This window comes from Littorina saxatilis, linkage group LG5 (assembly GCF_037325665.1).
Source record: "Littorina saxatilis isolate snail1 linkage group LG5, US_GU_Lsax_2.0, whole genome shotgun sequence".
In the NCBI taxonomy this organism is placed as follows: domain Eukaryota; kingdom Metazoa; phylum Mollusca; class Gastropoda; order Littorinimorpha; family Littorinidae; genus Littorina; species Littorina saxatilis.
The window spans coordinates 8,839,184-8,861,683 of NC_090249.1; the positions used below are offsets into that span (position 1 = coordinate 8,839,184).

Here is a 22,500-nt window from a genome sequence, read left to right on the forward strand (position 1 = left end):
CATGTAGTATGACTTGGCTAGCAGAAGACCGAGACGGGTCACGCCCCGCTCCGCGAAGCTCGCAAACGTAGTTCCTTTTTTTTTTAATTGTGAGCTCATTTTTAGAGTAAACATGACATATCTACATATTTCGGGATTCAGAAATTGATGAACAATACAACGCAATCTTTTACAGAAAAAGTCGATTTTAATGACAACCTGAAACGATGTGCACACACACACACACACACACACACACGTACACACACACACACACACATACACACACACATACACACACACACACACACACACACACACACACACACACACACACACACACTCACTCATACGAACATACATACACCATCACCCTCGTCTCGATTAACAGTCTATGCTTAAAAATTCACTCAAAACTTGTAAAACGGGTAGAAATTGAAAAGAACAACTGATCACTGGTGGTATTCTCAACCTTTCTTAAACATATTTGCTCGAAGTATCTCTAGTATGTTGGTAAAATATTCTGAAAGTTTCAAAGCAATCCACCAAGTCATTGCTAAAGTGCAGCCTTTTTTGGGATGACACAAATAGTCTCGTTTTTGACCGCTCTTGCGATCGACACCCGCATCAGTAGGAATAGCATAGCACGCGAAATACGCAAGGTAGCAAAACAAAACAATCTGTTCAGGGCAGATAATTGGTTTGACTTTCTTTTGGTATGTCAAAGTTGCAAAGTTTTGCCTATTGTGATTTTTTTGTCGATTTTTCATTCGGCTCTTCCGTTTTTGTCTGGTCGATTTTGAGGGTACCCTTACTTGAGCGTCGGTCACGTGATCCCTGTAAAAGAGATATTTAATCCAAAAGGTGATCCTGAAGGTTAAGTGAACGGCCTTAACTGGCATATACAGTTTTAATGAAATGACACAGGAATTAATGCTTTATTTTGGGTTTGAAATTTGTTGCAATAATTTGTTGGCCAAGTTTAGTTTGCAGACTGGAATACAACTTCTGAAATAAGTAAAAAATACACATTTTGACAACCAGTTCGAACTGAACTTCTAACAACAAACCAGCAACAACGTTTTTTAAGCAAGACAGTATACGATGCAAAGTGTTGATAAACATGGCGTTAAACGTAAGTCACTCAAACTACTGGCAGTCAACTTACTTACCGGCCAACATCTTGCCGTTGCATCCTTGTGAATACACGGCTTGTAATGTCCCAGCTGCAAACAAAACAACACAAGATAATTGGTTGATTATAATCAACATGGCCGAAGCAGTGTTTTCATAAAAGAAGCGGTAACATGTTGTATTTGCTTTGCAAAAATATCAATTGAAAACCTGCATGTCCACACCGTATACCGTGGTTGCACCAGGCAAATCTGTCCGAAGCGGTTGCACCCTTATTTTTCTGTCCGAAGGGAGACACGCGACGTAAGTTTCTGCACAAAATCACCTGTAATTCCTCACAAATGACATATCATCACAAAACTACCGTTTGTACTTTGGCCTAAGGTGTCATAGCATCATATCATCGATGTGTTTCATTGCTTCAATGTGTTTGTGAACGTTGGCCTTCAAGTATTTACACATTTCAAGCGCATTATGTGCAAATTTTGACTTTCCGCAGTTACTAGGGAAATTCAAGCACATGCGAAAGGCTACACGCGATTGTAATGTGATCTATGGTCATTTCTTGACATCTGGGTCAGATGATATGATTTAAAGTGGTGCAGGAGCGTCATATTTCATGAATCTGTGAAGACATTCAAAGATTTGTCGGTTGCGCATCTCCGAAGTGGCTGGTTGCGCATCTCCGAAGTTTTAGCTTTGTTTCGGTTGCGCACCGCCGAAGCATTTTCTTTCTGTTTTGCCTACATTATGCTAAATAATATTAATGATGTTGATCGTCAGCGCCCGCCCGCCCGCGCCCGCCCGCGCCCGCCCGCCCGGAGGATTTTTTAATATTTTTGTGTGTGATTTTCATGCTCCAAAGTGACATTTTCGCATCTGACAAGGCATGTACATGAATTCAGTGCAATGTTGTGTGTGTGTGTGTGTGCATTTGTCCTATGAGCAATTGTCATACAACCACAAAATGCAACAAAACTCTTGCCACGGTTAACCGTGGACAATTTGTTATGCGTCTTAGAGGAAAAAGTGTGTTTTGCGGCTTGACCAAACAGGATTTTTAAGGATAACGGGCTTGTGGGGTTTTCTTTTAACAGATTTAGCTTCATAACTTATTGTTAGCAAAACGTCAATTTATCGTTTTGCCGTCTGGACAGCCAACCGCTATTAATTTGCTATGCACCTAAGAGCAAAAGTTGGTCTATTTCACCTCTTGAAATAGAATCCTGAAGGAAAAAACGCTGACGCGATTTTTTCCCGATTTAAAAAAATAGAATTATACAGTAATGATTATGAACAAAGTGTCATTTCTAAACACATTAACACTCTTTCCTTCAGAATCGTGTTTGGTCAAGCCTAATAAACGACTTTTTGCTCTTAGCCATATAAGATATTACCTACAGTTAACGACCAGGAGTGGCAAACCATATGGGCACCCCCAGATCAAGCATGCTATATACATAGGCATCGAAACACCGAAATATCTTCGGCGGTGTGCAACCGATTGCTTCGGGGATGTGCAACCAAAAAAACAGAGAGACTTCGGAGATGCGCAACCGACAAATCTTTGAATGTCTTCACAGATTCATGAAATATGACGCTCCTGCACCACTTTAAATCATATCATCTGACCCAGATGTCAAGAAATGACCATAGATCACATTACAATCGCGTGTAGCCTTTCGCATGTGCTTGAATTTCCCTAGTAACTGCGGAAAGTCAAAATTTGCACATAATGCGCTTGAAATGTGTAAATACTTGAAGGCCAACGTTCACAAACACATTGAAGCAATGAAAGAAATTGATGATATGATGCTATGACGTAGTTTTGTGATGATATGTCATTTGTGAGGAATTACAGGTGATTTTGTGCAGAAACTTACTTCGCGTGTCTCCCTTCGGACAGAAAAATAAGGGTGCAACCGCTTCGGACAGATTTGCCTAGTGCAACCACGGTATACGGTGTGATGTCGTAATTTCTTTTTGTCTGGCTTTACTTTGAATGCTTCAGGCAGTGACTTTTCCCTGTCCCATGTCGGAGCGCTTCTGTGGTGATAACGCGAGACAACTCCTGTGGTCTTTACCAGCCGAAAGAAAAAAGGGGCATAACCTCACCAGAACCGACCATTGTCTGTTTACCGTATAAAATGCACGACTTACACACGAACTGTTACCAAACCGATATGCTATTTGGGACCAATGCAAGTTTTTTTTCCTTTCTCGTGTGATCTTGCCGCGAGGTGGCGCCAGATACCGGCCGAAAGAAAGAGGGGGCATAACCTCACCAGAACCGCCCATTTCCTCTTTCCCCTTTAAGCCTCTCTTGCCCACTCCCTTTACCCAGCCCCGACAGCAGAAACTTCTAATCTGCAAGGCCGGGTACACCTGTTCTGAAAGGAAGAGTACATGTACTCCTCTTCAATTATATTCAGAGATCTAACAAGCTGTCTCCACCATATCACCCTAGCACTCTCACCACCAGACCTCAGGAGAGAGAGAGGTGTCAGCTATGTAGGCCACTGTCCACTGAGAGACAAAAGCCAAGTGGTCGAGTCAACTTTTGACACCGACATTTGGGGGGGGGGGGGGGGGGTATGATCAACGAAGCAAACAAACTGAAGAATTAGTATAAATAGATCTATGAGGTAACCGGCTCAGGAAAAAAAGAGTATAAATGGCTTTGCTAATCTTCTCAGCTGGTATGCATAACATGACACACCGTGAAGCTGTGTACTGATGATGTCAACCCTGTGACTCGGCCTTGGGCGATTGTAGCTTCCCGTCTTCATGTCCGACAGACAAGGATAATAAATAGAAGAGCATAGTGCAATTTCGTGTTGGCATCTTCTTCACTGAAAGCAAGAACCTAAAGACTGAAAAGTATCCTTGGCACAAAGGGTCAAAAATCCCCCAAATAAGGCCTTAAATGAATAAGGCCTTATTTTTAAAACAAGGGCTTATCTTTTTATGGTCTTATTTTTTAAGGCCTTATTTCTTTACGGCCTTATTTCAGAAAAAGGCCGTAACAGAAATAAGGCCTTATTTTGCCAAGGTCATATATTGGAAATAAGGCCTTATTTTTTGAAGGCCTTATTTTTTTGCCTCTCAGTTGTATGGTGGTACACAGAGAGAGAGCGGCGTTAGAGAGAGAGAGAGAGAGAGAGAGAGAGAGAGAGAGAGAGAGAGAGAGAGAGAGAGAGAGACAGACAATCAGACGGATTGACAGACAGTTAGACAGACGGACTGACGAACGAACTGACGGGACGGACTGACAGACAGACAGAGGGAGAATGATAGAAAGAGAGAGAGAGAGAGAGAGTGTGTGTGTGTATGTGCGTGCGTGCGTGCGTGTGTGTGTGTGTTTGTCTTTGTGTGTATGTATGTCTGTACGTATCTGTGTGTCTTTGTTTCTACGTTTGTGTGTGTGTGTGTGTGTGTGTGTGTGTGTGTGTGTGTGTGTGTGTGTGTGTTTGCAAATGTGTAAGGGTAGGTACAGGTGTACAGGAGATTCCAGGTGCGACAACCGATTTCAACCAGTGTCATAATGTTTATGGTTTGGAAATGTTTTCTCTTGTTCCATTTATGATCTCTTTTTTCGCGCTCACGCGCATATGTGCGTTCGTGAGTGTGCGCGTGCGTGTGAGTGTATGTGTTGTCGTCTATATGTGTCATTAAGGTATTGTGTGTTGCTATTAGGGTGAGCAGTAGTGATGCGCAGAAAAATAAGGCCTTATTTTTTTGAGGCCTTATTTTTTTTAAGGGCTTATCGAAAATAAGGCCTTATTTTATTAAGGTCTTACAATAAATAAGGCCTAATTTCTTTACGCCTTCATTTTTTATGACCATAGAGATTTAAGGCCTTATTTTAAAAACAAGGCCTTGTTTTGAAAATAAGGGCTTATTTTTGTAAGGCCTTATTTTTGGGATTTGTGACCCTTTGTGCCAAGGATAGAAAACCAAAGTGCTTACCCCACTTCTGACCCGAATCATCCCCCTCCTGCTGGGTACACGTGCACTCTAGTTAACACAAGACTGACACCTCTGCTTTGACCTGTGTGCCAGGAGTCGGATGAGAGAGAGAGAGAGAGAGAGAGAGAGAGAGACACACACACACACACACACACACAAAGAGTGACAGTGATAGATCGAGAGAGAGATGATGGTGATGAAGATAAAACTCTTTGTTACAAGGATAGAGGTTTAAGGCTACGCCTTATCTTACAACCTGAGAGAGAGAGAGAGAGAGAGAGAGAGAGAGAGAGAGACAGACATGTTTGTTTTTCTCAATAAATGTCTGATGACTTTAGTAAAAGTTGAGGCAACACTGTCAAGCCGGCTCATTTTTCAAGCAAATTGATTGACATTTTGGTCAAGCGATCTTAGACACTGCCTGGACTATTGGATTGCATTTCAGCTTAGAAGCTCAAAAATTAAATAATGTCATTAAAAATCTCAAAATTCTCATTGAAATTTAAATGTTAGTAATCGATCTAAAAATGAGTCCATCTTACGCTTTATTATTTGTTGAATCCAAAACCATATAGATATGTTATGTTTAGTATGTTCTTTACCGTTGTCTCTGGTAAAGAAGCATGCAGAGAATCGGAAGCCGGTGGTGAGGATGGAGTCCCCCACAGAGTACTGTGTGGACACGCCGTAAGTGACGGGCCACGCGCTGCTGCGGACCGCCAGGCTGTACCACGTGGTGTTGGCAGGCACGCTCTGCCACGCAACCTCACCCTGTGCATACATGGCAACACATTGCGACAGTGCAGTATGGCAACGTTTATAAAATCAGAATTATTTGAACTGGCCGGACAGATTGCTTAACTGCTCTTGTTATTAATTTTGAGATATTAACTGGTTAATCATAAGCAAAAGCATTGTAACAAGGCTTGGCACATTTGTTTCATGTGTGTCAATGTGTGTGTGTGTGTGTGTGTCTAGATGTCGGTCCAGATCATGTCAGTCTAGATGCCTGTGTCAGGGTCTGTGTGTGGAGTGTGGTCATCTACGTGCATGTGTACACGCATGAATAAATGTTGCTTCTGGTGTAAACATCAATCAATCAATCAATGAGTCTTATATCGCGCATATTCCGTGGGTACAGTTCTAGGCGCTCTGCAGTGATGCCGTGTGAGATGAAATTTTATACGGCCAGTAGATTGCAGCCATTTCGGCGCATATTTACCTTTCACGGCCTATTATTCCAAGTCACACGGGTATAGGTAGACAATTATTAAATGTGCCTAAGCAATTTTGCCAGGAAAGACCCTTTTGTCAATCGTGGGATCTTTAACGTGCACACCCAATGTAGTGTACACGGGGGGAGGTTCGGACACCGAAGAGAGTCTGCACACAAAGTTGACTCTGTGAAATAAATTTCCGCCGAACCTGGGATCGAACTCACGCTGACAGCGGCCAACTGAATACAAATCCTGCGCGCTACCAACTGAGCTATATCCCCGCCCATGGTGTGTGTATGTCCTGAGAGGAAAGTTCATCTCAATTTAACACTCTTCGTGATCGGTGCCCTCAATATATTCTTTTTCCGCTTGAAATTGAGATTATTGTATCTTGTTTGAAAGACTCGCCCAAGTCGAGTATGACACAGGTCAGTTTGTACCGGTTGGGGTCAACCTATGCTGTTCACCTTGCAGTCACCAGGAACACGTGTGCTGTGGGCGCACCAGAACACTGTGTAGGAGTCAATGAATGACGATAACGCAGCAGGCCACGTGATGTTCAGCGTCACAAAGTCCGCTTTTTCCTTTTCGACAATCGCAAGCAGCTCTGGTCCTTCATCTGTACACTCACAGTGGTTTGACCACATCATTTCATATAATGTAAGTTTGGAGAAAAAAATATTCTAGTACACAATGTTTTGCCAGTGAAATCACAGTCAAACTCGGCACGCACGCGTGCGTGCACGCACACACACACACACACACACACACACACACACACACACACACACACACACACACACACACACACACACAAGCTCACATAATCATCTTATTTGTATAAAATATAATGAAAGATTATCAAGATAAGTGTTGAAGCTATCACTTGTTCGCCATGTTTTGCTATCGGAATGTGTATTGATTATCATTTCAAGAACGTGTCCATAAGCAATCTGCTTGTTAACGTTCTTAATGTTGTTATTGTTTGAAACGTGTGTATGAGAAATTGAATAAAACACGCTTAAACCAAGCTCACATAATCATACACACACACAAGCGCACATAATCATACACACACACACACACACACACACACACACATAATCGCACACACCCATGCACACACACACACACACACACGCACCACTGGATATGTTTCAATACATTATTGTCCTCGCCTGCAGAGAGAGAGAAAGATAGGCGAGACAGACAGAGAGAGAGAGAGAGAGAGAGGGACAGAGACAGACAGAGAGATCAACTTCAGTTTTGTAGGATAACAGCTGTCGGTTCGTCGTGTAATGTGTGGTCCAGCAGTGTTCTCATTCAGCCAACTCACCGAGCCCAGGAGCCAGACGGATGGCAGACACCACTCTGCCACCACCCGCCGCGTTCTCCGCCTGCACGTGCACCTCGCTGCCCGCATCAAGGTCAAGGTCATCCACTCTGACAGAGACGTGCGTGACGTTGGTGGTGAGGTGCACGGTGCGCTGAGGGCGAGGGGAGGGGGTGGCGGTGTGTTGCCGGGCTGTGGTGATGGTCACTTGGTAGTCAAGCTTTGGGCCATTCGCAGACACGGGCTGTGCATTCATACGTCACAGTTCATCAACAGGAACGCGGGTCACAATAGTATGATAATACTGCAAGCACAGGTACTGTAGGCCCTTGTAATCAAACAATACAAAAAGCGAACACTTTTAACTCACAGAGTTAAGTGAACGAGAAGAAGAAAAAAAAGACTCACAGAGTAGGCCTAGTATGTAAATTATAAATACCCCATGCGGTACAAGGTCAGAGCCGCTTGTTTTGTGATGGCGTGAGCTCGCACATGTTTGTCTGTGTTGAGTTGGCTGGGGTGCGTGGGTTTGTGCGTGCGTGTGTGTATTGTACCTTCCAGTAAAAAACCGCTTCGTGCTCGCCGCGAAATGAATACCCTGGTGCCAGGTCTGGCGAGCCATCTGGTGCTGCAAACACAAACTCGTATCACTGAAACATGTCACTTCTTCGATGGCAAACACGACAAACAAAAGAATAATAAAATATACACACATTGTCGTGTTTTTCCTTTCGCCACTCTCAGTTGCAAAGGAGACACAACGAGTTGTGTAGGTTCTGTAGATTTAATAACAGCTGGAACAACGGTGACAATATCTCTCAGCACAGTGTAAGAAAGAACAAGTGCAAGACTGGTAAAGAACAACAATACGTGTGCGCAGCCCTACTTATATAGTTAATGGACATACGAGAATATTCGGGAAACATCGACACTAATCTGGTTAGATCTACACAGTTCCGTCTGTCCGATGAGCGTCTACGCTTACGTCATGAGTGACTGCGCACTTAATCAAAGTAAGTTCCATAATGTTCTTTATCCTTCCATTCGATTCCAGTGGTATCTAGCGATCTCCACAACACACATATATATTCAACCATAAACATTCTACAAAGAAAGCAAATGACACAAGATAAACTCCATGGGTAAACGGCATCATTTGCAGTGAACACGTAACAGCAGACATACGAGGCGACTGAAGTAGCCTTTGTACGGTGGTGTACTTTCAGCACGTTACGTTACGTCACTCAGTCCCAGCAATATACGTGCACGGAGTTGTCAAAAAAGGGGCCGTTGGAAGAGAGATCCACACACACACACACGCAGTCTTACGTGCCATCGGCGTACGGACAGAGGTTGCAGTCACGTGACTCCACACTTGACTGGATCCGCGACGGCAGGAAAGCGTGACGTTGTACAGGGTGAAAGGAGAAATGTCAGGGTCGCAGAGCTGGTAAGACGTCAGGTTCTTCCCCTCTAATGCCTCTTCCTTTACAGCAAAAAGATATGAACACATTATTTCATTATATCACGTCATACCGTCTACCAACAATAACGTTCTTAACAAACCATCTAAGAGATAACTAAAGACTACACATTGCAATCAAAATCTTCCTAAAAATGGTGTAGTTTGTGATGGTTGGTTGGAACCAGCATGACACGGACACGTCTTGGGGCGCAGAACGGGTCTCAGAGACACGTTTTTCTTGATCAGTCGACTTGGGCGGTGTCGAGCAGAACCTTTGCTGTAAAACGGAGAGACAGCAGAGGAGGATGTCCACTGATTACCCGGGGCGGATCACATCACGACTGAGACAGCGAAAGCTTTGACCCAGTTTGAACTCTGGCTAAAAAAAATTTCTTAAAGAAGAAAACAAGGTCTGTACACTACACCAGCGTGTGGGGCAATCGAGGTCACAGCCTTTGTAATGTTACGTCGATGTCTCCCGTGGGGCACAGACGGACGTTTCTTGCCCAGTTAACGCTCGGTTTGATAGGTCATTTTTAAGGGGGGGGGGTCTAAATTTCGTTTAGGGACAGATCGACGTTTAATGTTGATAAAAACAAGGAAAATGGAGCAATCTGGTGCAATCTGAGCCAAGAAAGTACACCTTTCAAAAAGTTAATTGAAGAAGACAAATTTAGATCAAAACAAGGAAAGTTGACCGATTTGGTGCAACCTGAGCCAACAAATGACCCAACTACCTTCCAAAACCGTATTTTTGAAGACAAAGGTCGGCTCCTAGAGGGTCATGCTCCCCCGGAAAATTTAGATAAAAACGAGGAAAATGGAACAATTTGGTGCAATGTGAGCCATCATTTTTTCTCTTTTTTTTCAAATTTATTTCTTTATTTAAAAAAATAATTCTTCATTTAAAAGAAAAAATAAGGCTAGGGGTCATTTTGTTTTGGGGGGGGGGGGGGGTCCAAAAACCCCGGAAAAAAACACCTGGATCCGCCCCTGATTACTGTCTTTACCTACTCATCCCGGGCTCATTCATGTTCACGTCGTCATGCTTCAGCGGGAAAGGCTCTCCATTATCATATAAGTACATTTAACTTTAAAACAAGGACGAAGAAGCAACGCCCCTTGGATTTCCCGATCCCAAAGAAAACTAACCGTGTAGACAAAAAGAAAAGAGACAAGGACAAGCTTGCCTTGAGGATGGAGGTGTTCCGGGGCGAGAACAGCACGAGGCGCCAGTGGAGCTGCTCCCAGCTGACCACCCTCCACGTCACGTGCAGACAACTAGCGTTGAGTGACGTCACAGACAGCTGACGGGGCGGAGGGACTCGGACTGCACGAGCACAGAAAGACAGGGTAAACCGCGCTGACTCTGGCCACAACGAATACGCAGCAATAGAAGCCCCACCACTACAGACCCCAAGACGAAACGACAAACTAATTATAATGTGATAGATATAAATGGGAAATTCCGCCAAAGTAGTCAAAGGCGCTGTGTCAACCAAATCAAAACCTGATCAGTTTCTAATGTCGAAAATGAAAGAGAGTTTAACGCTGGGATAGATAGCAGGGCCGGACTACCGGGGGGGTTATGGGGGTTGCGCAACCCCCCCCCCCCCTAGCCTAAACATGTACCTTACTTATTTAATTTTTTTTAATTATTGCTTATTTTATGCCGTTTCATTCCAGGAGCGACCATTTTCCTATCTCAGAATATGACCTACCCATCAGCTTCAGGGGGCTTCGCCCCCTGACCCCCACAACGAGGGGGGGGGGGGAGGGGGTTCTAGGGTTTCCGGACCCCCCTCCCCCCCCCCCCAGCCAAAAAATAAAAATATTGAATGAGGTATGCATTTCTTTATTTTTAATCAGTGACAAAATCTGCTGCCTGAAACTGGTAATGATCATTCTCAGAATGCACCAGATTGCACCATTTTGCATCCTTTTTTTCAAAATTTTCCGGGGGGGCATGCCCCCGGACCCCCCTAGCAAGCTAGGCGCTTCGCGCCGTCGGCTCGGCGCTTTGCGCCTTCACACCCATATCTTCACAATATACTTTTGAAAAAAAACACCCATAAAATGAACTGATCCGCCCCTGCCGCCAGGGGGGACATCCCCCTGGGCCACCACTGGCAACCCCCCCCCTCCTCTTCGCCTAGTCCGGCCCTGGATAGATAGATAGGTATCCCGATAGATAGATAGATAATTAGATAGATAGATAGATAAATGGAGAGATGGAATGAGGGAGGGATGGATAAAAAAAAAGACATACAGACACTAAAACAGTGAAAGTGACATAGCATGAACAAGAGCGAGACTGAGAGAAAGGTGGACTGGAAGATAGATACTGAGATCGAGAGAGACTCAGAGAGAGAGAGTGTGTGTGTGTGTGTGTGTGTGTGTGTGTGTGTGCGTGTGTGTGTGCGCTAACTTACCACGTTGTGAGGGGGTGATTTGAAAAACATGTGCTCCTGACTGTGTGATATTGGTGAAGTGATAGGTGTGATTGTCATTCCAAGTGCCGGCGTCAGTAACAGTGTAGGTAAGCGTGATGTTGAAGGACACGATTTCGGGCAGAAAGAAATCCGTCCCTTGCCACAGCGTAGTGCTGCATGTGCCTTGTCTGCACGTCACGTCAAGCGCTCTCTGCGTCCTGTCACACGGAGATACTCTTGTTCAAGCGATGTCGTTAAACACCAACATCCACGTTAATTCCTCCCAGCAAACAATTTTACGTTGTATTCACGTTGGGTTACGTTGGGTTTACGTTGCGTTTCAACGTTTTTTTACGTAGATTTGTATGGACGAAATCACGTGGGAATAACGTTGGAAAACAACGTTGCATTTTACGTGACACCAACGTGAATGCAACGTGAATTATTGGTGGAAGTGGATTGTTCGTAAAAACATTACGTGAATTTTACGTTGTCACAACGTGAATTTTTGGTTGTGGTTGTGGTTTGGTTGAAATTGCGTTGCATTTTTACGTAATGTCCACGTGAATGGAACGTAAATTTTAGGTCAAAATTTAGATCAAAAATTACGTGAATTCTACGTTGACACAACGTAAAAGTTGTGTTTTGGTGCATTTTTCCTGATAAAATTGACGTGAATTACACGTCGACACAACGTGAATTTTTGGTTGTGGTTGTGGTTTGGTTTGATTTCGACGTGAATGCAACGTTGAGAGTGAATGTAGGTTTTGGTATATATACACGCACACACACCAACTTTCACACTCAGTCACAGATCATAAGGACTATTACATGTAACACCATAAACTCAAGATACGATCAACAATTTTATTTCATAACAAAAACATGCATATTATGTTGCGGAGAAACTAAAAATGCACGCAGCTTTGCAGGGCAACAGCACAGCATATTCAATCGATTTCATTCTTTGTCCTGGTGGTCCTCTTCTCCCAGGCAGTCCTCTATGCGCCTCTTTGATGCTGGTCGCTAAACAAAGCAAAGACAGCACATTGATATTAGTGACACCAGAGCCTCCATAATGTCTGGAGTAGAAATACACATCTTTTCGACTTAGGTCACTTTTTAGTAACTTTCCACTGCCTACTATGTCTCTGGCCTACTGCCAACTGAGTGTTGACACTACATGTATTTCTTTTTAATATATGAAATGAAGCATTATGTCCCTTCTTCGAGCCTTGTTGTGTCAGATTTAGGTCGCAAGCCAAGACAACAAAAGACTGTGTGCCAGTGTGTATTCCTTCCATAAGAAATGAAGTATTTCAAACGAAAATTGATCGTTTCAGAACAGTTTGGGGGTATTTTATTTGTATTTGCATCATTAAGATATTTGACCTGGAAGGGAAACTGTCTTTAATCTGTGTACAAGAATTAAATGTTTGTAATTGTCCAAACACAAATAACATCCGTTACTGCTATATATATACGAGGGGCGGGGCGGGGATATAGCTCAGTTGGTAGCGCGCTGGATTTGTATTCAGTTGGCCGCTGTCAGCGCGAGTTCGATCCCAGGTTCGGCGGAAATTTATTTCACAGAGTCAACTTTGTGTGCAGACTCTCTTCGGTGTCCGAACCACCCCCCGTGTATACTACATTGGGTGTGCACGTTAAAGATCCCACGATTGACAAAAGGGTCTTTCCTGGCAAAATTGCTTAGGCACAGTTAATAATTGTCTACCATACCCGTGTGACTTGGAATAAGGCCGTGAAAGGTAAATATGCGCCGACATGGCTGCAATCTACTGGCCGTATAAAATTTCATCTCACACGGCATCACTGCAGAGCGCCTAGAACTGTACCCATGGAATATGCGCGATATAAGCTTCATTGATTGATTGATTGATTGATTGAGGTTGCGTGTTCGACCCTGGGTCAGGCCGCTATTTTCTCCCCCCTTTCCTAACCTAGGTGGTGGGTTCAAGTGCTAGTCTTTCGGATGAGACGAAAAACCGAGGTCCCTTCGTGTACACTACATTGGGGTGTGCACGTTAAAGATCCCACGATTGACAAAAGGGTCTTTCCTGGCAAAATTGTATAGGCGTAGATAAAAATGTCCACCAAAATACCCGTGTGACCTGGAATAATAGGCCGTGAAAGGTGGATGCAGCGCCTAAAGGCAGTCGATCTACTGGCCGATGTGAATGCGTGATATATTGTGTAAAAAATTCCATCTCTCACGGCATTAATAGGTAACATGCGCCTTGAGTCGCATTGTGTGGTGAGATACGTGCGCGATATAAATCCTCGTAAATAAAATAAAAATAAATGAATAAAATAAAATAAAATATACGAATCACACACACTCACACACAAACTCACACTAGCGCGTCACCTTATTCCCACTACTATGAGTTATACACAACTACAATAAGCGATAAACGTTTCATATGCTGATCAGGATGCAATGAACTTTGACACGCTCCAATTAAAGCCCATTATAGGGGCCGGTGTCCGTCTCTCTCCTTGAGGATAAAAGGGCTCACAGCCTTTTCAACATTGTTATCAAAATCAAAGTCTTTCGGTAACCTGGAAAGCTCCTCGGAGCAAGTACTGTCTCAATTATCCACCGATCGCCGTAGGTCGAAGTTGAAGACTATCAAGTGTATGCATGTTGTAGAGGTGGAAGGTGCACAGAAAATGGAAGCAATCATTACAATCAAACTTTGTTTCCTGATTCCAAAAACATATAGATATGACACGCTCAGAAAGTTAAAACGAAGAGAGGTACAGAAAAGCGTGCTATGCAGCACAGCGAAACCACTACAGCGCTGAACAGGCTCGTCAGTTTCACTCCGTTTTGCCGCACAAGCGGCGGACTACGGTCATTGTGAAAAAATGCATTGCGTTCAGTTTCATTCTGTGAGTTCGACTGAGCTTGACTAAATGTTGTATTTTCGCCTTACGCGACTTGTTTTCTAACCTTCATCTGTCCGACACGTGCGATCTCACTTTTATTTTTTCCCTCTAACATCTGGTTGCCAGACTTCCGTCAACCTCTTGTCAAATGTCACACTGTGATTCTCACGTATCTGATCGCTTCTTTAAGAGCACTTGACAGTGTCCAGTCAATCACTTCTTTCAGACGGGTCATAAAATTGCAAAGGCTCCTGATTGCCCCGCTCCTGTACGCTTCGTTGGGAAAAGTCGAAGAGGCTAGCGGAAAACTTTGGGGGGAAGGGGGATCTTAGATTGAGAGGAGACGGAATGCATGGAACGGAACTTTTATGAATCGTTTTGTAGTTTTTGTGTCTGGGGCATGTAAACAAAACAAAAATGAGCAAAATTCTGAGAGAAAAACGGGAGCTTTATCAAAGCAAATTTGTTTTACAGTTGTTGTGATTATTTAACGACAAGAGGAGACACAATACAATTTTTGAGTCACTTGAGAAAAAGTGACTCTATGTAATCGGTCAGTGTTAGTCTGTCCGGCCGGCCGGCCGGCCGTCCGTCCGTAGACACCACCTTAACGTTGGACTTTTCTCGGAAACTATCAAAGCGATCGGGCTCATATTTTGTTTAGTCGTGACCTCCAATGACCTCTACACTTTAACGATGGTTTCGTTGACCTTTGACCTTTTTCAAGGTCACAGGTCAGCGTCAAAGGAAAAATTAGACATTTTATATCTTTGACAAAGTTCATCGGATGTGATTGAAACTTTGTAGGATTATTCTTTACATCAAAGTATTTACATCTGTAGCCTTTTACGAACGTTATCAGAAAAAACAAGGGAGATAACTAGCCTTTTCTGTTCGGCAACACACAACTTAACGTTGGGCTTTTCTCGGAAACTATAAAAGTGACCGGGCTCAAATTTTATGTGAACGTGACTCATTGTGTTGTGAATAGCAATTTCTTCCTGTCCATCTGATGCCTCATATAATATTCAGAACTGCGAAAGTGACTCGATCGAGCGTTTGCTCTTCTTGTTATACTTTTGATTTCTAAGAGTTGAAATCAATTACGCAGATATAATATAAGTCTACAAAGCCATGACAGTGCTAAAATAGCATGATAGCATTTTTGAATATTTCACTAATCAGAGCAGCAGAATTCTAACTTCATTATATAAAATCAATCTAATCAATGAATTTAGTAAGCATTGATCATTAAAAACTCTGCATAAATTACGCTTATGCAGTATGTTTCTTCCGATTAATGCAAACACTTTTTTTTTCGCAGAACAGGGACCCGGCATTGATACCGTCACCTGAAAATCAGTGTAAGACCTACATTTTGTAATTGACAATGACTTGAAAAGGCACGTGTCCTAAGCATATAGGAAAGGTAATACATGTACACTCAACGGTGTCTTTTGCACACTGCTATCTGACAAATTATTTAGAGCGGTCATCAGAAGCAGGCGACGATAGTCGAGTGATTTATTACCCACGGGGGGTTGAGGCTGCAGACAATTAACTGTGAACTGAGAAGGGGTAAGCGGTGGGGGCGGAGGGGGGGGTAAAAGGGTGGGGTGACAGGCATAAAATAATGAAAACTTGTTATGGTCCGACTTTGGGTTTGGTGTGTGTTGGCTACGCTGATGTCTCAAGTAGACTCACGTTCATAAGGGGGTGGGTAAATCAACATGGTCGGCAATTTTATGATCCAGGTCGACAAAAGACAGTCAAGTGTGTAATTAGCCAATCAGTCAGATGACATCAAGGTGTAAAGTTCTGAATTCTTCTCATACCACCGTTCCGACCTCATCTCTCGGACAAAAGTTGGACAACCAAGTTTTGGAAGAAATTTTCAAGGAAGAATGACATCACAGGTTTCTGGAAAACAAGGATTTGGGACAAAAGAAATAATAACTGACACTATGACACACACACACACACACACACACACACACACACACACAGGCACGAACTCAAACAAACACACTGGCACACCACACACACACACACTGACACCACACACACACACACACCGACACCACACACACACACACACTCACACTCACACACTCACGCACGAACACATTCATACAAACTTGCGCGCGCGCGCACTGATTTCTAAACAACAACAACAATAAGCAGTGAACGATGCATGCTAATCATGAGGCAAGAAATGAATGTGGCAAGTTTGATTCAACTTTGACCCGCTCTAAATCCCACGTTGTACACAGGAGCGGTGTCCGTCTGTCTCCCTGAGGATGAAAGGGCTCACAGTTTCCAAAACTTGTGATCAAAATCAAAGTCTTTCAGTAACCTGGAAAGCTACTTAGAGTGCTGTCTCAATTATCCCCCTATCGCCGTAGGTCGAAGTTGAGGACTATCAAGTGTATAGGGAGGGGTAGGGGGAGGGTGGAAGGGAATTGTTACGACACGACTTTGTCGTGTAAAAGGAAATGATGGGTGGCACGCGGATATCCGTGGGATGTTCAGACATGGAAATTGCTCGAAATAACGATTATCTATTGAACTCATAGCTCATGGATTTCCATTAAGTACTTTTACCCCGCGTTGTACTTGAAGTCCGACACCTAGCGTGAAAACGATCGTTCAATAGTCCAACATATTTCTGCCCCTTTTCCCGTTTAACCCCCAAATAACAACAACTACAACAAAGACAGCAAGAGCGACGACGACGACAACAAAATGTTGGAACCAAATTGAAATCATTGCAAACAAGACACCAGCAAATGTCGGACACCTACATGGTGGTTTTCAAGTTCCTCATTTTGTTACATCCCCCATACAAAACACTTTACCTATTGATCTTGTTATTTGGTTAGTTAATTTGAAATTAATGTTAAAGTTCCTAATTTGTTATCTAAATTTCGCCATAACGCATTTATTAACTCATTCATTTATGAACTTATTTATGTATCATTTCCCGTCGCGATATAACCTTGAATGGTTGAAAACGACGTTAAACACCAAATAAAGAAAGAAAGATGTATCATTTCCCTATTCGTCTATTTGTTTATTTTTTTTATTTCAGTTATTTCGGCATGTGGGTATTTCGGTTGTAAGCAATTCAGTTATAATAAAACAAATTCACCCATTATTAGAAAGGGGAAAACAAATTGGAATGTCGGGTGCACATTCCAAGTTGATCCCTTTTTTAACTAAAAATAGCGCGCGTACGTTATTACTAACAATGCTCTTGTACACGCTTATAAAATATAAAGCCCACATGTTAAAATACCTTGACAACTACAAAGTGGGAAATTACAACGACGGTCAACAGTCAGAGTTATATATTGCTTGCAAGCCTGTCCGCCCTGTATCCAAGATATCCCCCATGCACTGGCATGGTCCTAAGATGACACACTTATTACTCAACAGTAAATTCCAGTAAGCCTTTAGTCGGACAGAAAAAAACCCACAACTCCCAAGATCACAGAAGCATGATTAACCATTCAGTCAATTCAAGGGAATGCACGCTGAAAACGTCCGCTTTCATTTCACCTAAGAGGGGGAGGAAGGTGTTTTGTTAATTTTCTATTGCTGGTACTCGCTCGTGTTCAAAGTGTGTGGGAAAAAGATCAAGTCGCGTAAGGCGAAATTACTACATTTAGTCAAGCTGTGGAACTCACAAAATGAAACTGAACGCACTGCATTTTTTCCCAATGACCGTAGTCCGCCGCTCGTACAAAGGGCGGTGAAATTAACGACCCTGTTTAGCGCGGAAGTGGTTGCGCTCTGTTGCATAGCACGCTTTTCTGTACCTCTCTTCGTTTTAACTTTCTGAGCGTATTTTTAATCCAAACATATCATATCTACATGTATATGTTTTATATTTTTAATGTTTAGAGCTTGTTTGTAATCCAAATATAACATATGTATACGTTTTTGGAATCAGAAAATGACGAAAAATAAGATGAAATTGTTTTTGGATCGTTTGATAAAAAAATAATTTTAATTACAAGTTTCCGATTTTTAATGACCAAAGTCATTAATTAGTTGTTAAGCCATCAAGCTGAAATGCAATACCAAAGTCCGGCCTTTGTCGAAGATTGCTTTGCCAAAATTTCAATCAATTTGATTGAAAAATGAGGGTGTGACAGTGCCGCCTTAACTTTTACAAAAAGCCGGATATGACGTCATCAAAGGTATTTATTGAAAAAATGAAAAAAAACTTCCGAGGATATCATTCCCAGGAACTATCATGTAAAATTTCATAAAGATCGGAGTCCAGTAGTTTAGTCTGAATCGCTCTACACACACACACGCACAGACACACAGACACACACACTCACTCACACACACACACACACCACACACACACACACACACACACACCACGACCCTCGTCTCGATTCCCCCTCTATGTTAAAACATTTAATCAAAACTTGACTAAATGTAAAAAGGCAAAACAACTCAGGGTTGAAGCAGCCTGCATGCAACTGAGGACAACAACAAGTCGCGTAAGGCGAAAATACAACATTTAGTCAAGCTCAGTCGAACTCACAGAATGAAACTGAACGCACTGCATTTTTTCACAAAGACCGTAGTCCGCCGCTTGTGCAAAACGGAGTGAAACTGACGAGCCTGTTCAGCGCTGTACATAGTGGTTTCGCTGTGCTGCATAGCACGCTTTTCTGTACCTCTCTTCGTTTGGTTTAAACTGTTGCATTCAACGTTTGTGCATTATTTACAAATAAAAAACGCATATAGAGTAAACAACAACAAGCATAATGCTTATAGTGGTGTTTACAGTTTTCTAGAAAAATACATATAAATGGCGGCTATTGTACAGTTTAAATGAAGAGCAAGCAAACATGAACAGAAAATTGAATGAAAAATGTACTCCAAAACAAAAATCCGTTTAAGAATACATATTTTTCGTTTTAACTTTGTGAGCGTGTTTTTAATCCAAACATATCATATCTATATGTTTTCTGAATCAGGAACCGACAAGGAATAAGACGAAATTGTTTTTAAATCGATTTCGGAAATTTGATTTTGATAATAATTTTTATATTTTTAATTTTCAGAGCTTGTTTTTAATCCAAATATAACATATTTATATGTTTTTTGAATCAGATAATGACGCAGAATAAGATGGAATTGTTTTTGGAACGTTTGATAAAAAAAATAATGTCAATTACAAGTTTCTGATTTTTAACGACCAAACTCACTCATTAGTTTTTAAGCCACCGAGCTGAAATGCAATACCGAAGTCCGCCCTTTGTCGAAGATTGCGTGGCAAAAATTTCAATCAATTTGATTGAAAAATGAGGGTGTGACAGTGCCGCCTCAACTTGTACAAAAAGCCGGATATAACGTCATCAAAGGTATTAATCGAAAAAATGAAAAATAAGTCCGGGGATATCATTCCCAGGAACTCTCATGTAAAATTTCATAAAGATCGGTCCAGTAGTTTAGTCTGAATTGCTCTACACACACACACGCACACACACGCACAGACACACACAGACACACGCACACACACACACACACACACACCACACACACACACCACACACACACACACACACACACATACACCACGACCCTCGTCTCGATTCCCCCTCTATGGACATTCTGTGAGTTCGACAGCTTGACTAAATGTTGTATTTTCGCCTTACGCGACTTGTTTTTTGCTGTATTTTTCTCTTTTTCTTTATTTTGTCTTATATGTCTGTAATGAACATTTTAAAATAAAGAGGAAAAACACTACCCACGATCCTCTCAACGAAACAGTACATTAAAAACCTGCGCACGCGCACACACACACAAACACAACTTTTCGAGAAAACATTGGCTGCATTTTTTTTTACTGGTGAGCGTACCCTAAGAAGAAATCCAACATGTGTTGTCCATATGATTTGCCCGTTCGGTTTTCTTTTGTTCTCATACGCGAGATGTCTCAAGAGGACCCATTTTGGCAAAGTTTAGAGGAGGGGGGGGGGGGGGGATAGCATGTCCGTAATTTTATTATCCAAGTGGACAAGCGATCGACAAAAGCCCGACAAAAGACTGCCAAGTGCCGTAAATGAGTCAGGTAAGATCAAGGTGCGATTTTTGACTTGTACTTCATACCAGTTTTCCTCGCCTCTTCTCTCCTCAACAAAGGTCTAGCAACAAAGTTTGGGGGGTGTAATCTCATAAGGAGTGGCATAATATCACATGCGAATATGAGGGAACGAGACAGAAGAATGAATAAAACAGCCGCTATTACGCTATCTGTGTTGTGGCTGGAAGGAAAAAGAAAAAGAAAGAATACCGTCCAACTAACACGAAGAAGAATGGGAAAAAATCTTAAATAAAGGGAGAGGTACAAAGGTTGCGATTCATCTCGGCTAGATATTATTCACAATTTTTGTAAACATAGTAAGCCTATACTCGCATCAGACACATATTTTACATGTATCAGCATCCTACATTTTGTCCGTGTCTGCCTTCTGGCCGGGTTTGCGATTTCTACATATTATATTCATGTGTTCTTCTCTCTGACAGTGCGGGCTCAACTTTTACAAAGGGGACAATATGACATCAAATAACGCTATCAAATATCGGAGAACAGCCACACAAGCGAATGCTCTCAAGAATATGTAAACCAATGTTCATCAAAATCCGTCAGGTAGCACACACACACACACATTATAATCCCCCCTCCCGAATCCCCTCCCCCATTCTCCACCCGATAGCTCCTCTTTGTCTCACTCTCTCCTCCTTACAAATAACACACATTATAATCCCCCCTCCCCGAATCACCTCCCCATTCTCCACCCGATAGCTCCTCTTTGTCTCGCTCTCTCCCCCGGTGTGACGTTTTCATCTTTCGCCGTGTTGATATTTCGCTTCTCGGCCTCGTTGATCTAGTATAAACTCTACACTGAACAAAAAAACACCCTTCGATAGTACTGATGAGCGACCTTGTGTACCTTACATTCATGGGGCCAAATTTGTCCAACCAATTTGTTTTAATTAACTTAGAAATTTGATTCATCCTAAAATGTTTCCTTCTTACTCAAGGGACGTAATTAACCACTCAGTACACGTTTTCGAAGAATTCGATTTTGGGGTTGAAATCTATTAAATTTTACCACCAATTTTCTTCACATGCAAGAAACTGACATGCTTTTCGTCCTTAAATAATTTCACTTCTTAATTTTACCAGGAAACAACATTTTTGAGTATATGTCGAGGGGGAAATATGTACACAGACGAAAGATGAAATCGTGACACCGGCAGGGTATCTCGGCTGCCTACTTGAGTGAGTAACAGAACAGGTCGACAAAAGACAGTCAAGTATGTAATGAGCCAATGTGTCAAGTTCTGAATTCTTCTCATACCACTGTCCGCTGGGCAGATTCACTTGAACTTGAAGCAGCTTGTCTGGATACATCGTCCTCCCTCAAGATCGTAAAATGCCCAATTAAGTACTTGAGATAACAATGGCCGCCCCCGCTTTCAGTCTCATGCACTGAGCTAGTCTGATTAAACAGCTTTCTAAAGGTTGCGTCCGTCTATGTGAAACGTGTTTTTCCTTTGTGTTCCACTGCTTGTGACCCATTGTTTCGCTATACTGACTCAAAAGTTGAGTCTAAAAGAATGTGTATCCCTTGAACTGAGTTAGGGCTGACATTGTGACTATTGGAAAGACCCGCCATCTTTGGCCGGTCCGTTTCCATTCCAATCATGGTCTCGACAATCAAGTAATCTGTGCATGTGTACATGGAGTACAATAAGTGATAACGTCTCATGTGGAACAACTGAAAACAACTTACCTTCGAGTTGATTACGATGAATATTTTAGTCCTGAAAGTGTTCATCAAAGTTGAAAACCAAATTTGGGATACACAAAGTCGACCGTGGCCATCACCGGAGAACACTGTCGGTTAGTAACGCGTCTTTTTTTGGGAGGGAAAGTTTCGCACTCGCAAATCCATTTAACTCAGCAAATTCCTTGAAACAATATGCATTTATGTTATACTCTTTTCGTCTTACACAATTAGT

General features: G+C 42.4%; 1 protein-coding gene across 2 annotated transcripts in view; it reads right to left on the reverse strand.

The window, feature by feature from the left end:
• Positions 1 to 22,500, reverse strand: part of LOC138966241 (uncharacterized) — a 45,587-nt gene that overhangs the window by 16,872 nt on the left and 6,215 nt on the right. For both annotated transcript variants that reach the window (XM_070338382.1, XM_070338383.1), the window contains exons 4-11: positions 11,530 to 11,747; positions 10,288 to 10,427; positions 8,962 to 9,118; positions 8,187 to 8,260; positions 7,636 to 7,876; positions 6,767 to 6,918; positions 5,685 to 5,853; positions 1,152 to 1,205 (exon numbers count right to left, since the gene is read on the reverse strand). In XM_070338382.1, coding sequence (XP_070194483.1) covers positions 1,152 to 1,205; positions 5,685 to 5,853; positions 6,767 to 6,918; positions 7,636 to 7,876; positions 8,187 to 8,260; positions 8,962 to 9,118; positions 10,288 to 10,427; positions 11,530 to 11,747 — 1,205 coding nt within the window. The remainder of the gene's footprint in view (positions 1 to 1,151; positions 1,206 to 5,684; positions 5,854 to 6,766; positions 6,919 to 7,635; positions 7,877 to 8,186; positions 8,261 to 8,961; positions 9,119 to 10,287; positions 10,428 to 11,529; positions 11,748 to 22,500) is intronic.